At 39.5% G+C, this 14,732-nt stretch overlaps 1 protein-coding gene across 1 annotated transcript; it reads left to right on the forward strand.

Moving 5' to 3' along the window:
- The first annotated feature begins 77 nt into the window (after positions 1-77).
- Positions 78-13,855, forward strand: GOLT1B (golgi transport 1B). Its single transcript, XM_064459862.1, has 5 exons — positions 78-199; positions 4,528-4,619; positions 6,458-6,636; positions 9,964-10,045; positions 11,401-13,855. The coding sequence occupies exons 1-5, from the start codon at positions 175-177 to the stop codon at positions 11,437-11,439; spliced, it is 417 nt and encodes a 138-aa protein (XP_064315932.1). The 5' UTR covers positions 78-174; the 3' UTR covers positions 11,440-13,855.
- Positions 13,856-14,732: the final 877 nt, after the last annotated feature.

Raw genomic sequence — 14,732 nt, forward strand, 5'->3', positions numbered from 1 at the left:
GCGGGCACACAGACGGGAGGGGGCGTGGCCGCGCGAACAACGTGGCTGCTGATTGGCGCTGGGCCCTCCAACCGGCGGCCCTCTTTCACCCGGCGGCCAGGAGAAGGGGGCTGCGTGTTTCCGGAAGACGTGGCCGTTGCAGCCGCTTCTCTCTGCCCCGCGCCCGCCGCCACCATGATTTCCCTCACAGACACCCAGAGTAAGCGATGGCTGTGGGGTTGGGGCGGCCGGGGCGCGGGGTGGGCGTTGGTGGGGGGACAGAGGAGGGACGGCGGTGGCGACGGGCGAGGGGCCTGGGGTGGGCCCGCCTCCCCAGTCCCGGCCGGGCCCTCACCCTTCGCCGGCGCTGTCGTGGCGCCTCGGCCGCGGCTGTAGGGGCGGTTGGCGCTCGGCCTTGGGGTGGGCCGCTGCGACGGAGCGCCCCCGCGGGGAGCCGGTCTCCCGCTTCGGCGCCCTGCCTGAGTGCGGCGCGGCGGGGAGAGGCGGGTGACGGCGCTGAGGCCGGAGCCGCCGCGGGGGAGTCTTGGCTGTGCGGGTGGGGGTGGGCCGCGGCGCGGCCTTTTGCCAGCCCTCGGCGGGCACCGGCTGGAAGCGAGCGTTGGGGGGGGGGGGGGCGTAGGCGGAGTTTCCCGGGCCGGTGGAGCCGCCCCGGTTTCGGGTCTGGTGGCGGTGTCGTGGGGTGGGGAGGGATGAGGGGGTGGGGGGCTCCTCGGTGGGGCCGGCCCCCGCGCCCTCGGTAGGGCAGCACCTCAGCCCGCCTCGGGTTGGGGGCTCCTCGGTGTCGGCGGCAGGAATGAATGAGAACCGAACGATAAACAAAAGTAACAGGTCACCGAAGCCGTCTAGGGTGCCTCCGTGTGGGCGCCAGCGGTTTGGAATGGCGTAATTACACGGTAGCGGCTTCACCGTGTTCCTGGTCACTCGCTGTTCTAGGGCTGGACGTTTGCAGGAGGAGCTGGGGGGTGTCGGGGGACAAGGACGGGGACCAGGTGCTCACTCTGAATTGGGAAAAAGAAGTGCTTGTATGTGACCGTAGTTTTGGTTTTGCTGACTAGAAATACTTGGGAGTACAGACGCTGAAAGGGGAAATATAAAGAAATCAAAGAATACGAAGAAAGCGAAGAGGTTGATAAGACTAAACTGCAAGGCAAAGGGGGATGTGGGGTCTTTGATTTAAATGAACGTCTTGCAAACGATGTGCTTCTGACGCGGTTGCCATGAAAGGGAGTCTGCTCGATAAGCACCGCGGTGTCAGTTACGAAGGAGGATAAGTGTGAAAAATGTAGAAAAGAAGGTTAAAAGAACTAGGTTTAACTTGATAGCAGGATACTGGGAACAGAGGTGCTGGGGAGCTGGTCAAGGCCGAGGATGATGACAGGCGCAAAAGCGGTTTAGCAGCATTCAAGGTCAGGGATCTCTGGAGAAATTCTGTTACTGGCATGGGTACTAACCCTTGGGGTCCAATTTTAGACTTCTGATTAATTAAACCACTGTGGGCTTTGCTTCTGCCCATTCCCTTATCTTCCTGTCTAGAGTATTCATTGGAGAAAAAAGAAAAATCTCTTCAAAAAGAGGAGATCCAGTCAGTTTTTTCTTTTCTTAGTTCTTCATCTGGGACCTTCACCTAACTGCCATGCTGTCTTGGCTGGTTTTAAGAGTTAAGAGTAGTAAGTAAAATACTGTGGAGTTCAGGGGTTTTTAATTTTTTTCACTGTTTTCTTGAAGATATTTCAGCAGATATTTTTAAACACACTGCTGTTTGGAAAAATATGGAGTTAGCTGTAGAGTCACTGGGGGAGTAGTGTGATAAATAACTGGAGAGACTGCTGCATTATTTGATGTTTGGAAAGTTAAGTTTATAGCTATATTCTCAAGTATTTTCTAAGTGATTCATTGAATGGTGTTATAAATCACCAGTAATTGCAAAAAAAAAAAAAATGCACTTAGTTTTCCCAAGAAAACTTAATTTTTCAGTACTAAAAATACTGTTAGCAATAATAATTAGAAACTGCAACTTTTCATAACCTATAAACTGCATTAACTGTTGTCTTCTGAGAGTCTATAGTGCATGATTACATTCTCATTTTGTACATAGAAGATAGAGGATGTGCGTTGTCTTCCCTGAACTTTCACAAACGAAGTGTCTTAATTTTAAGTCTTAATATTTACTAAGCTATTTTGACACAGTGCTCCAATACTCTTGCACAGGTTATGGGATTTCTGCAGAAACATTGAGAAAGCATTGTTCCCTCTTCTCAGTAAATCGTAATAATTTAAAAAAAATCCAGAGTAAATGTCACATGGCTAGCTTGTGTTTCTGCATTTCTAGGCGCTGAGATGTAGTATTTGAGCAATATGGGAATTTGAGAATTTGAGTAATAGGAGAATGGTGCAGGAGAAAGGGTTCAAACTTCCTAATTCATTGTTGCAAAGATCATGTACAAAATGTTAGTGCTTTTCTTATTTCCTCTAAGAAAGGTAGTCAAATATATTTCCAAATTCTGATATGAATCAAGTCAGTAATACCTTCTACTGAGATATTGGCCACAGAGAATAGTAGTCCTGGACTACTCATCATCTTCCAGCAGCAATTCTGGGATGATGAGAATGGTATTCCTTTTTTTTTCCCTTCCCCCTCTCTTTTCCCTCCACTAACCAGAGAACATGGTTGACTTCTAAAGTGAATCTGAATCTGTTGTAGCAGTAGGTGATCACAAGCATGTTTCAAGTGAAGACAGCAGTGTCAACAGTAGTAATTGCAGCAGCTGTTGGGAGTTGCCCTTGGCCTTCTTGCTGGCTCCCTACTTTGTGCCATGTCTGAGGGAGGAATGAAGGCTCACTTCCCACAGCTGCATATTTATCTTATTGGCAGCTGGTAAATCCTTTGGAGTCCTGCCTCCAAGTGGTTTTCTTCCAGAATACAGATTGTTTCTGCTCTTCTGAAGTAGTGTACTAGAGAAAAGGGAGATTGCAATTTTTGTATTGCCTTCAGTCAGCAGATTCATTGAATGTAAATTTGCAGTTCCATTTCTCATTGTAAATGAGTGTTGAGAATGTCTGCAGTAAATCAGTTGTAGCAGGTTACTTAGTTTTAATCTGGGTGGTTAAAGTGCTCATAGCAGAAGTTAAAGTGGCGGGTGATACTGTAGAACTACAAATTAAATGCCATGTGGTCTGCAACCTTGCTGAAAGATGTGCCCTTACAGAAGTTAGGAAAGTTGAGTGTTGCTGTAATAAATGTCTTTACTCTGAGCTGTTCTGAATTTTTTTTTTGCGATAACTAAGTGGAAGTTCTGAAAGACGCAGAATGATACTCCTTTATTGCTCGGCTCTTCCAGCAACAGTAAATGATCAGCTAGAACTACTTTGCAGTCAAAGGTGCAACTAAAATACACTTAGAAAGACCTGGCTAACAGTAGCAGTGAACCCTATGATGGTGTGGGTGGGGTGTTTTGTTAGTTTGTTTCAAGATGTACTATACAAAGCTACTGGGATCTTCAAAATATATATATACACACACAGACACAAACTGGGCTGTCAGCCTGTCTATAGTATTACAGCTGGTTTGGTAGCTGTTTTTATGTATCCTGTAGGTTTCTAAAGTCTCTGGTCACAGGGACAGCAATAACGTAAGGGTCAGCGCACAGATAAATGCAAAGATTTTTGTAGCCATGTTGCTGCTGTTCCTGTTATCTCCTATTTAGACTGTGCGAGAGTCAAAAGAAGTCTTTAGAGGTGTAACTTTAAAAGTAGGATATATTTCTAAGTATGGTCTTCAAGATACCTCAGAAGCTACTGTCAAATGGTAGCTATAATCATAGCCCAGTTTCTCAGACAATCAAATCTTCCATCCTACTCTTGCCTTCCTAAAACTTCTTGAGCATCCTTTACAGACAGGCAGAACACGATGATATTTAGTGTCTACTAGTTTTTCTGTGAATAATGGCATCTGGCTGGAGACCCAAGGTAGTGTTCAGTAGCTGTCAGCACATGTGTAACTCGGAAGGAGCCTACAGCATTCATCTGAGTTGTGTTCACTCCAGAAGCTGGGGGATGTGGGGCTGCTATGCAAGATTATGGGTCTCAGGAGGATGGAAAGGACCAGGGTACTTGTGTTACTGTGGTAAACATAATGGGATAAAAGTTGCAAACGGAAAATGAAGTTTCATTATCTGTTCACAAACCTATCCTTTTCTCCATACATTTTGTAAATCAAAAGGGATGTCTCTGCCATATGTGTATATGCATGCATGGTTTTTTGTGGCATTTCGTTTCAGTATATAGTTCCAAACGTGTTTGGTTTTTTTTGATAGCAGCTTCTAAAGATCTCTGTTATTGAAGTAATTGGTGTCTGCAAGACTTACTGTACACTCAGGAAAGTTTTTAGGTGGTCATAATATAGGCCGAGTTTTTCCATAAATTTAAAATGTCTGTAGATTAGATGTTCTAAGTTTTTCACAATTTTTATGCACGAGTTTTTCCTGGTACTATGTTTTGTTACGTGCTTAAATTTTTTTTCTTTTTCAGAGATTGGAATGGGACTAACAGGCTTTGGAGTGTTTTTCCTTTTCTTTGGAATGATACTCTTCTTTGACAAAGCTCTTTTGGCTATTGGAAATGTAAGTGTCTGCTGTTTAGTCTCAGGTTCTGCACTGCTTGGAATTAAGTAAATAATATATTAAGTATAAGCTAAATATAGAATAAGATGTTATCAGTTTGAAACAGGATCACAAAAAATAGTGTGGCAGTTTGGTATAAAGGAGGAGTTATGCTCAGTGATACGAGTGAATAATTTTTCCTGATTAAAGTTAGAGCAGCTCACATCAATCTAAGTATCGGACCTCCAGGTCAGGCCTGCTGTATGTTGGTCAGACAAGAAGCAGCTTGCTCAACAGCTGTTATGCTGCTGCAAATAAGACTTTTAGATTGGCTCTCATTACTAATGCTTTCTTTGTGATCTTGTAAGATAACTCAAATTTTTGTATCTATTTGGATAAGAATAGTCAGGTGTTCTGTTCACGCTAGCAAATGTAGTTTTGCCATGCTTTATGAGGAAGGAAAGAAGTATGAACTGCTGATAGTCTGGGTTTAGAAGGACCAATCGCCCCTCATAGTAGAGAGATTCCATGTCTTCCGTTTTTACCAAATCCAAGTTTTCACTTAAAGCAGGATAGAAAATCAGTCCTAGTTCTGGTACACAAAACTGCCAATCCAAAGGAAATATAAAATGATGGGGTGTTTTCTGAATGTGATAATCTAATAATCTCTGTGCTCTGCTATTCTTAGCCTTGCCAGCCAGCCAAGAGAGCACAGCCTGGTAGAGGTTCATATCCTCCTTTGCTAATCACTAAAAGTCTGAGGTCAGAACTGATTAATTTCGTTCTGTGGCAGCAGAGTCAAATACTGAGATTCACTGAAGGAAAAATTCAAAATTATATTTGATTTGAGTGCATTAGTTGAAGCATTGTTCTGAACCGTCAATAAAGTGTATTGTGGAAGAGTAAAAAATATAAGAATGCTTTTTTTTCTTTTCCTAATGTAAGGTGGAAATACAAGATACTATTTAGGGAAAATTATGAAAACATAAGTAGGAAGAGACAATGACAGGCTATGTGGTAATCAAAGATAGTGCAAGAAAAGGTACTGTATAATTACAGAAAGTTTTGTGTGGTTTTTTTTTAAAAAAAAAAACAAAACCCAAACACCAAAAGGCAATATCAGAAAGGGGAAAAGGTGGTAAGAAAGTGGTTTATTAAGTAACATACAAAACTTAATTTCATCTGTAATCTTGAGTAAAATCCCCCTTTCAGCAAAAATATTGCCCAGATGTATGCTTACAAGCTGAAATAATTACAAGTCCTGTTACGAAAGCATAGTGTTCAGTCTATACTGGAACTGGTGAATGGTAGAAAGACTATATGCAGCGTAAAACAACGAACAAAAAACCCACAACCCACCAAGATAACTGATAATGCTCTTCAGCTGCCTTCCATTTTTGGCTTTGCACTGTTCAGGAAATCAGTACAAGCTATTGAAGACGTCCATGGTATAGAACAGAGGTGCTCTTGTAACATGCTTGTGCTCAGTTTTTAGGAACCTTAACTGTTCGTGGTACTCAGCTTCAGCACTGCTTGTGGATAACAATTGTACTTACATTACAGGACAGGTAATGGTTGTCACCAAGTCTTTTGATATGACTGTGTGTGTCAGAGACCACAAAAGTAGATTCTTTACTTTTTAAGCAGCTGAGAAGAGGTTTTGAATGCTAGCTACAAGTGCTTTAAGATTGACTTCATAAAGGAAAATCACTAGTAAATTTCTTCTCACCATCTATCTTTTGATATTAAAAGAAGTTGGAAAAACTGCAATCTAATTTTGTAGAATACACAGATATGTTTACATCCTAAGGAATATAATTAGCTATTTTCTTTCTTTGGTTGGTTTTTGTCTTTTCTAGGTTTTATTTGTGGCTGGCTTGTCTTTTGTTATCGGTTTAGAAAGAACATTTAGATTCTTCTTTCAAAAACACAAAATGAAAGCAACGGGCTTTTTCCTGGGTGGTGTGCTCATAGTTCTCATTGGTTGGCCTTTAATAGGAATGATCCTTGAAATTTATGGGTTCTTCCTATTATTCAGGTAAGACTTGTTTCAAAATACCTTTCTGTATTGGTGTATCTAGGAATATATGTGTTTGTTTAGGGTTGCTGCATTACAGCTGACAAAGCAGATTCTTTTACATGATTGCTTTTGATAGATTTTTAAACAAAGTTGTTGATTTACATTTGCAAGAGGTAGGAAGTTGGTAAGTATTTTTCCAAGACTCAAATCTGCCTGTGTTTGAGGCATATACCGAACTGACTTTGGTAATGTTGTTTATGTCTAACCAAAGAATTTTAAAACTTCAAAATATCTGGGAGCCCAAATTGTTAGCAGTGCAAAGTTAGATATTTCCTCATTGAAAAATGCAACTTAGATGCTTAGTATTTTTGTTTGGTGGAGAGTTCGTTCTTTTCTCTAAGAAAAGGGGCAAAGTACTTGCTTACAAACATCCTAGGTTTGTAACCTTAGCATTTCATTACTGTGGTCGCCCAGGGGAAAGACATTTTTTGTTGTTTCATTACACTTGTGCCCTAGTATAGTCATAATTGCTGGTTTTAGTTAGCATTATCTGGACTGAGTAAAGATGACAATTCTTGGTTTTTTGGACAGCAATCTTAGTACACATTATAGCTTTCACAATGTGTTGTTTACCTTCATAAATGGTGAAAGAATTTGGCTTGTTATAACCGGTATATGTATATTTAATCTTAATACCCATGGTTGAAAGTTCCATACTTCAGTATAGAACAAAGTACAAAATATGCTAATAAGTAAGAAGAGAGGCTTTTTGTTGTTCATGGACTTGTCTTCAAGTTAAGACTGTTCCATTAATGCTTATTAATATAATAAGAGACCCCCAATATATTTTGAAGTGTTCAGCTGCTGGCTAAATAATACAGTTCCTGTTAACTAAAGTCAAACCACTGTTCTCATGGTGCTCTTTATTTTTTCCACTTGGTAAAATTGTGTGTTAATCTTGTATTTAGTTTAGATAAATATTTAAATATTTTAGAAAAATAATCTTAATCTTAATAATCTTAATAATTCTACTCTGTATCACACTGAACTCTATCATTGCAAGTGTTTTGAAAATAGCAGTATTTTAATGAGTGCATAGTCTCTTCCTGCATGTACCACTTGGGTTTAATCAGACAGTACAAAGCAAGTGGAGAGTGTTTCTGACCAAACACCCCTCCTTTTAAAAGTTCTTGAAAGAATTATAAATTACTGTGTCTAACCAGATATGGTTATGGATTACCTATTGGTGCTAGCTAGGGGCTAGCAGGGAAAAATAACGTTGAAGGAATTATAGAAGGGCAGTAGTTATCCCTAAGCCACTAGGACTATCCCTTAGCCAGAAGAGTATCAACAAGGGGTAGATAATTCCAGGTGTGAATGTTTCTGATCTGTTTTAATTTAAAACATCTCTAGACTGTTTTTTGTAGTGCCTAATAGTTCTTAGAATCTAAATCCTGTGCTACAATGTTAGCTAGTTACTACTTCAAACCAAGCTCTTCGTTTTGCTTCAGTCTTGTTCATTTCAACCCTTATTGTGCTTTTGGTAACTTGCACCTTTCTGAGGAGGTTAGAAATGGAGCCTTTCCTCAACATCATTTTATATGATTCTTCCAGATTCTGCTGTTTGGTTGCTTAATAGAAAACTTCCCTGGTTATTATTGGTCTCTGAAGTACATAATATTCTTAGGCCCAAGGAATACCAGGTCAACTTATGCACCTTTGGATTTGTTAGGGCAGCATGTTGTGAGGATGAGCATGTCTGTATATCCTAATGGTTCTAGTCATGTGGATAACTAGGACTTTAATATGGAAACCCCTTATATTTATTAAAAGCAATATAGCAGTTCTAGTAACTTTAATTCAACTCAAAGACAGTGCAAATGTAAACCGCTGTATAGTGCTTTTTTCAGTCTTTTTTTTAGACCACTAGGTGTTGAGATCCCTCTAGAATCTTTACTCGTAGGTTGTCTTGCCTATCTAGACTACTTTTTACACAGTCACCTTTCATATGCTCTATAGCAGTAATTGCAGAGCCCCTGTTGTTCGCAAAGCAGTGGTTAGGGGCTGGTGACCAAGGACACTTAAACAAAACACAGGTTTGCAAAGATGATTTTTTTTTTTTTTTTTAAAAAAGATGCATATGACTGAAGTGAGAGAAGCAGGCAATTATTTTACTCTGGTCTAAACCTAGGATGTATTCCCCTTAACGTGCTGTCACAAGTTTCCCATCAGAGGTCTAGCCTTTTGCCATGGCTTCACATGCACAGATCGCGTTCACTGGAGAAGGCTATTACAGGGCAGTGTCTCTTGTACTCTAAGCTGCTTTTGGAGCCTTGTTCAGATTACAGGCATCCAAAGTGGTGGCTAACAAATATTATTCTGCCTATATTGACTCTTCCTTAGCTTGGCTACACCAACTGTTTCCATCTTTTACAAGTGGTTTGTGTGCCCTGCATCACAATTTATTGGACCACTGAAATGATCTGATCTTTTTAAAAAAGAGAATAATAAAGAAAAACTTGCTGGTGTTGATATTATCCAGCAAATAGTTTTTACCAGTGTAGTGAAGAGGATGATGACTTGTGAAACTTAGGCTGTTTCATCATGGCTGGGGTTTTGTTACATGTTAATCCTTACTCTATGTAGGGAATGTATAGCTCAGTAAGAGAAAAATCAGAATGCCATCACCAGCTGAACTGCTGCAGTTGACTGCGAACAGCTGAGACACTGCCATAGAGAAGTTGTTTTCCTGCTGCAGAGACAAAGCGGACAGTACAGGGGGCTACCTCATAGCCGCTGTGCTAGGTCACATCCCCTGGCTCATGATTGAAATCCCTGACTTTAAATAAACTTGTCAAATAAGCGAATACACAACTCTGTTGTGCCTAATTTTCTTTAGTTAATGTAGAGAGTACCGTATATGGTGTCAAAGGGGATTACTCAGAATAAACTTCAGCTGTCTTTACATCAGGTACTGCAAGCATGTATTTCCTGTAATGTAAAAAGAAATTATCTCAAAGTGTGTATGGTAATTTTTAGAAATTATTTGGGAGCATCAGTTCTGTTGACTAAGCTGGGTATTCTTTCTTTAGTTAATTTTTGAAGAGCTGACTGAGGGTTTCCAGCTATGAAGAAAATTAAGTCCATTTAAAAAGGTGTTTCTTTACTGTTTTTTCTTTCGCTGCTGTGTGTTGATATAGTTGGTAAAATTAACACGTTGCTAAGAACCTACAAAATTTTATATAATCTTGGTTTAAAAAATACCTCTTATTTCTTCATTTTATAACAGTATGATAATAGTTTAATTACAGAAACTAATGCAGTCTTCTGATATCTTACCTAAAGGGGGTTCTTTCCTGTGGTGGTTGGCTTTATTAGAAGAGTTCCAGTTCTTGGCTATCTCTTGAATTTACCCGGTATAAGCTCGGTAAGTGTCCCGTACTTCATGCAAAATTTGCGGCTTGTACTGTTTTTATTCTATTGTTAGAGCAATAGTAGAAATGCATCAGAAATAAAGCAAATATAACTTCAGAGCAGTGACTCCTAGTGTATTCCTGTATAGTTCTTGCACCATACAGATCACCTTCATTCCCAGTGAGAGACTTCTAGATGTAAAAGGAACAGAAGGAGACCTTTGCAGAAGCTGTCCCCGCTTATGTGTTGTGGAGTGGAGAGAGCCCTGGACTATGATTTGGAACGCTGGGGTTCTGCTTCCTGCTTCACTGTTGGCACTAGGTGACTAGATAGGTGGATCATGCCGCTGTTCTGTGCCTCTCCTCTTCTCTGTATCGTGAAGAGGACACTGTTCTCTGTGTAGTATTTGGGTATATTTATGAAAAGTGGCCTGTAAAAGCAAACAGTTTAGTGTTAAGTTTGCAGCTTGTACAGTGAATCCAGAAACTCTCATGATGCATAATCTTTCATAAAAGAGATTTAAGGTCCACTGCACCAGACTACATCTTGCTATTTACGAAGATTTGTAGTTTTTCAAATGCAGTCTTCCATTTTCTTAACCAAAAAGCCAGGGATTTGAAGAATTAACAGGTGCCAGAAAGATGGTAATGTAGGGTGTTTCAGTCAACTACTTTTACTGTGCTAATTTCTGTATGTGTTTTAACACAAAAGTTTCTAACCCTAGTTTTGAAAGCAACAGTTTTAATGGCTGCTACTAAAAAATTAATGGGGGCATAACTTAGCTGTATACAGCCTGTTTTTTAAAAAATAGTGTTAAAGATCATCTGTTCCAGTCTCACAGTTAGGCCAAGTTCTGGCTCATAAATCATGATCAATTGAATGTTTCATTTGTCAATTGATCTTACTTAGCCATAATTAATTAGATCATAATGGGGTTAAATCTTGTTTTAAAAAGATAATTGTTAATGTTTTATTCAAAGCCTACGTAGGCTCAGAAGAGAATCCACAGTAATGGTCAGTTGAAATATCTTACTTGGTCTACTAATGCATGTGTGGCTGATACTGTATTGTTTTGTTTTAATCATTAAGCTAGCAGTGTTACCTGCATTCTTCTATTTCCTTTTTCATTCTGTTGCATCTTCATGTTGCACTGTTAATGTCTATATGAGAAAAACATGTCATGCAGAAGCACAATTGCAATGTAATATTTTTAATTTTCATGAACTTAAATCATGAGACCTTGGTGAGTACTACTTGACTCTCATTTTCAGTCACATACTAACTGTGCAAGTAGCAAGTAATATTTGAGTAACTTCACTGTACATAAATGTCATGCAGCTTAAAACCTTCTTGTCTCCTTTTCTACAGCTCGTAGATAAAGTTGGAGAAAGCAACAACATGGTATAATGTCAAGAGGGCAGAAGACTGATTCTAAACTTACTGTACTATTTATAAAATCCTTTTGAAGAATACTCAGCACAAAGTTGTGTACAAAGGAAAAGCTTGTTACATTCTTTACATAACAGTTTAATTTAAGGTGTATAGTCAACAATGTACATTAGAAAAGAAGCTCAGCAAGTGCGCTTCTAGGAAAATAACTCCAGAGTTCAGGAAGTAAACTGAAGAGGTGAAAGTCATGGACTAACCTGTGTTACAACTGTTCAAGACTACTTTTGTTGTTTTTGGAAAACACGCTAGTGGTAATGAACCCTTGTGGAATTAACGGAGCCTGTACTTTACCTCCTTATTTTGAAGGTGCAGTAGAGCAAACAGGCCTACATTTTTAAGGGTGACCCAAACGTATCCAATCCTCTGCTTGCTATCCTCAGAGTGGGGAAAAAAAATCAAACAGAAAAATTCTTGTGTAACGAGAGATGTGTCTTTGCATGAAGGTTAAGATGACTATTCATCTTTAAGTGTATATGACAAAAAAAAGGCAACCCTACACGGTTCTGTTGTAAACATTTCTGTAAATATGTGGCTGAAATAAAACATTGTTATCTTAATGTTTCAAAGCCAAATGTAAGTTGATTGTATTTGCCTTCCGTTTCGGAATATGCAAAAAGTCAATCTTTAGTAGCTTCAGTCTTAAATGTTGGTTTTGAACATGTAGAGCTCAACAGGGAACTCTGGAAACCGACCTGCACTCCTTCCAGTTTGTTCTCCTTGAGTCTTGTTAATGCGTGCATCTAGATGAGAATGTAGCCCCTTGTCACTAACATGAAAATTTTGTGACATGCGATTAGCTCACAGAAACATGCATTTGGTTAAGGTGCTGACATGAACCCTGCAAAATGTATCTTATCAAAATTTGAACCTTTGTTTTTAAATAGTTTGAAGCTAAGGTTTCTTTGTTTACTCTGGAACTACGAATTGACTTTTATTTTTTACAGTAATAAAATGAAAACTTAAAATACTGTGTATGTGAGTCTCTGGGGAGAAGACTGAGCTAATGGGACTAACTAAAGATCAAGTGCCAATCTCCATATGTTTTGTAACTTGTTGCTTGGGTTATCTTCAAATAACTTGAAACATCTATTAGTCACAGCAACAACTTTGGTGTTGCAGTTATTCTTAGCTAACGTGGAATAAATGTCCCCTACTAATGCAAGGATCACATTTCTGCTTCTACTGGAATGTTAAACAATGTGCACTTTCAGTAGATTTAGTTATGTAGTATCCTCACCTAACAAAAAGTGATCGTTCAGTAAATTTTATTTGTGGAGGCTTTGGGAGTTTCTGTTGTTAACTTTCTTTTCCCTTAAATGTAATCCTAAAAAAGAATTACCGAAATGCAATGGTAGTATTTTAAGTAGTTGTGTAGTCTTAAAGGTCTAATGACCGTTTAGTGGGGCTTTTTTATTTTTCTTCATTATGCAGTTAAAATCGGTATTTTCCAAAGTAACTTTTACATTAAGAAGAATCCTCATGTACTGATCCTTTTGGAAGTTGCTACAATGTTTATTTTTACAAGACAAGTTTTATTTCTGTTAAAACTGTATAAACAGCCACACTCTACTGTCCCAACACTTACTTTGCTTCATTTTCACAGGCACAAAATGATTCAATGAAAAAAATGACATTATATCTACAATTAATAGCACCTGAAAAAAAATCAGTGCTTTTAGTTTATAAATTACAAAAAAAGGCTATATTTGCCTGAGGACATGTGTGTTGTAGTTTACAGGCAGGACTAAATATGACTTGTGGCTTCTACCTCAAGAGATGAACCAATTTTAACTGTTCCCATAGGTCTGTTGTGTGTTAAAATGCCTAGAGAACACTACAGCAGTTCAGCAAACTCATCCTATTTGCTTTGGTAGAGCACTGGTCTGTACTGTGGGAACCAAGTGCTGGTCAAAGCGGACCGTGGTCGTTGCTTACATTAGAAGCCAGCTACCTGAAGAGTTCTGTTCTTCGCTTTCGAAAAGTGATGTGATGGGAAAGGTGGATCGCACCACGTGACTGTGGAGCTCTGACTGAGGGCGAATAGCTCGGTAAGCTGAAGCACCTTCACCAACAAGGAATCTGATGATCTCTTTCAGAGGTGATGGATGTGTTGCTGTACATGATCTTTCAGCCCCCTGAAATGCTGGGATGTCGGCAGTTCGTCTCACTTCTATTTAATTCATTGTTTTAAATCAAAAGTCAATTTTGTGTCAGATGTGAACTGTTGTGAAAAGCGTCTGAGGGAAAAATTGTATGTCAAGTTTAGCATAGTCTTTATCCCTCGAGGTAATGTTGTCTTTGAGGCAGTTTTGCCCGGATAAATGTGGGTGGCAGCAAAGGTCAAAATGACTTAGCCTTAAAGTGTTTCTGTTGTTGTAAAAATATCTTTAACAGAAACATGCTTGGAACAATTCCCCTTTTAAATGTAATTTATAATTGCTGCTTTAAAAATCGTAAGGATGGATCTTATTCTGAGCAAATGAATACTGTAAATATCCTTGTCATACCTTGAATAAATGGGTACCTTTTTCTATAATTTGGCTTTGTGTCTCTTTGCATGCACACATTAAGAAAGGTTTTTGACAAGTTTTCCTTTCCAAAGGTTAGGGAGTGTGTGCTGCGACTGCTTGGCTATCTTACACTGTTGTGACCTTTGTAGTAAATAGTGCCTTTGATTAATATTAAATGGAAAGGTTTCTTTTTTTTTTTCCTTACAATAAACCTTTTACATAAACATCCCCCTAGTTATTCAGGTTCCAGTTTCAAACACATCGCAATAAAAAGTGGAAATTATGGGTACGTGGGAAGTAGTTTCTTTGTTAAACTACTGCCTTTCCTTTCGGAGGAAATAACTGAAACTTTAGGAGGAAAAGGGCACATGTCTAGAACTTGGAGCAGGTTCTAGTCCCTGTGCTTTCAGCGTAGCTCAAGGATATGAGCGCGAGTTCTCTGTATCCCAGAGAGCAGCCTGAGAGGCGGGTTCGCTATTCCGTGGTGCACGGCAGGCTTGCAGCCCACTGTTGATTTTCACAGAGGGACTAGAACAGCAAAGTGGGGATTTTAATTGGTTGTTGAGGTGTTGTGTTGGTGCTATGTGTTAGTTAATGCCCTAAAAACTTTTGACTGAAGTTTCAGTCTCAACTGAAGTTGGTTCGATCCTAAGAATTCCAAATTACCACTTCCTGTTTTAAAAGGAAAAAATCCCAGCGCTACATCTAGTTATATTTGTTGAACAGTGAGAGTTATAATGC

This window comes from Phalacrocorax carbo, chromosome 1, assembly GCF_963921805.1.
Source record: "Phalacrocorax carbo chromosome 1, bPhaCar2.1, whole genome shotgun sequence".
Taxonomy (NCBI): domain Eukaryota; kingdom Metazoa; phylum Chordata; class Aves; order Suliformes; family Phalacrocoracidae; genus Phalacrocorax; species Phalacrocorax carbo.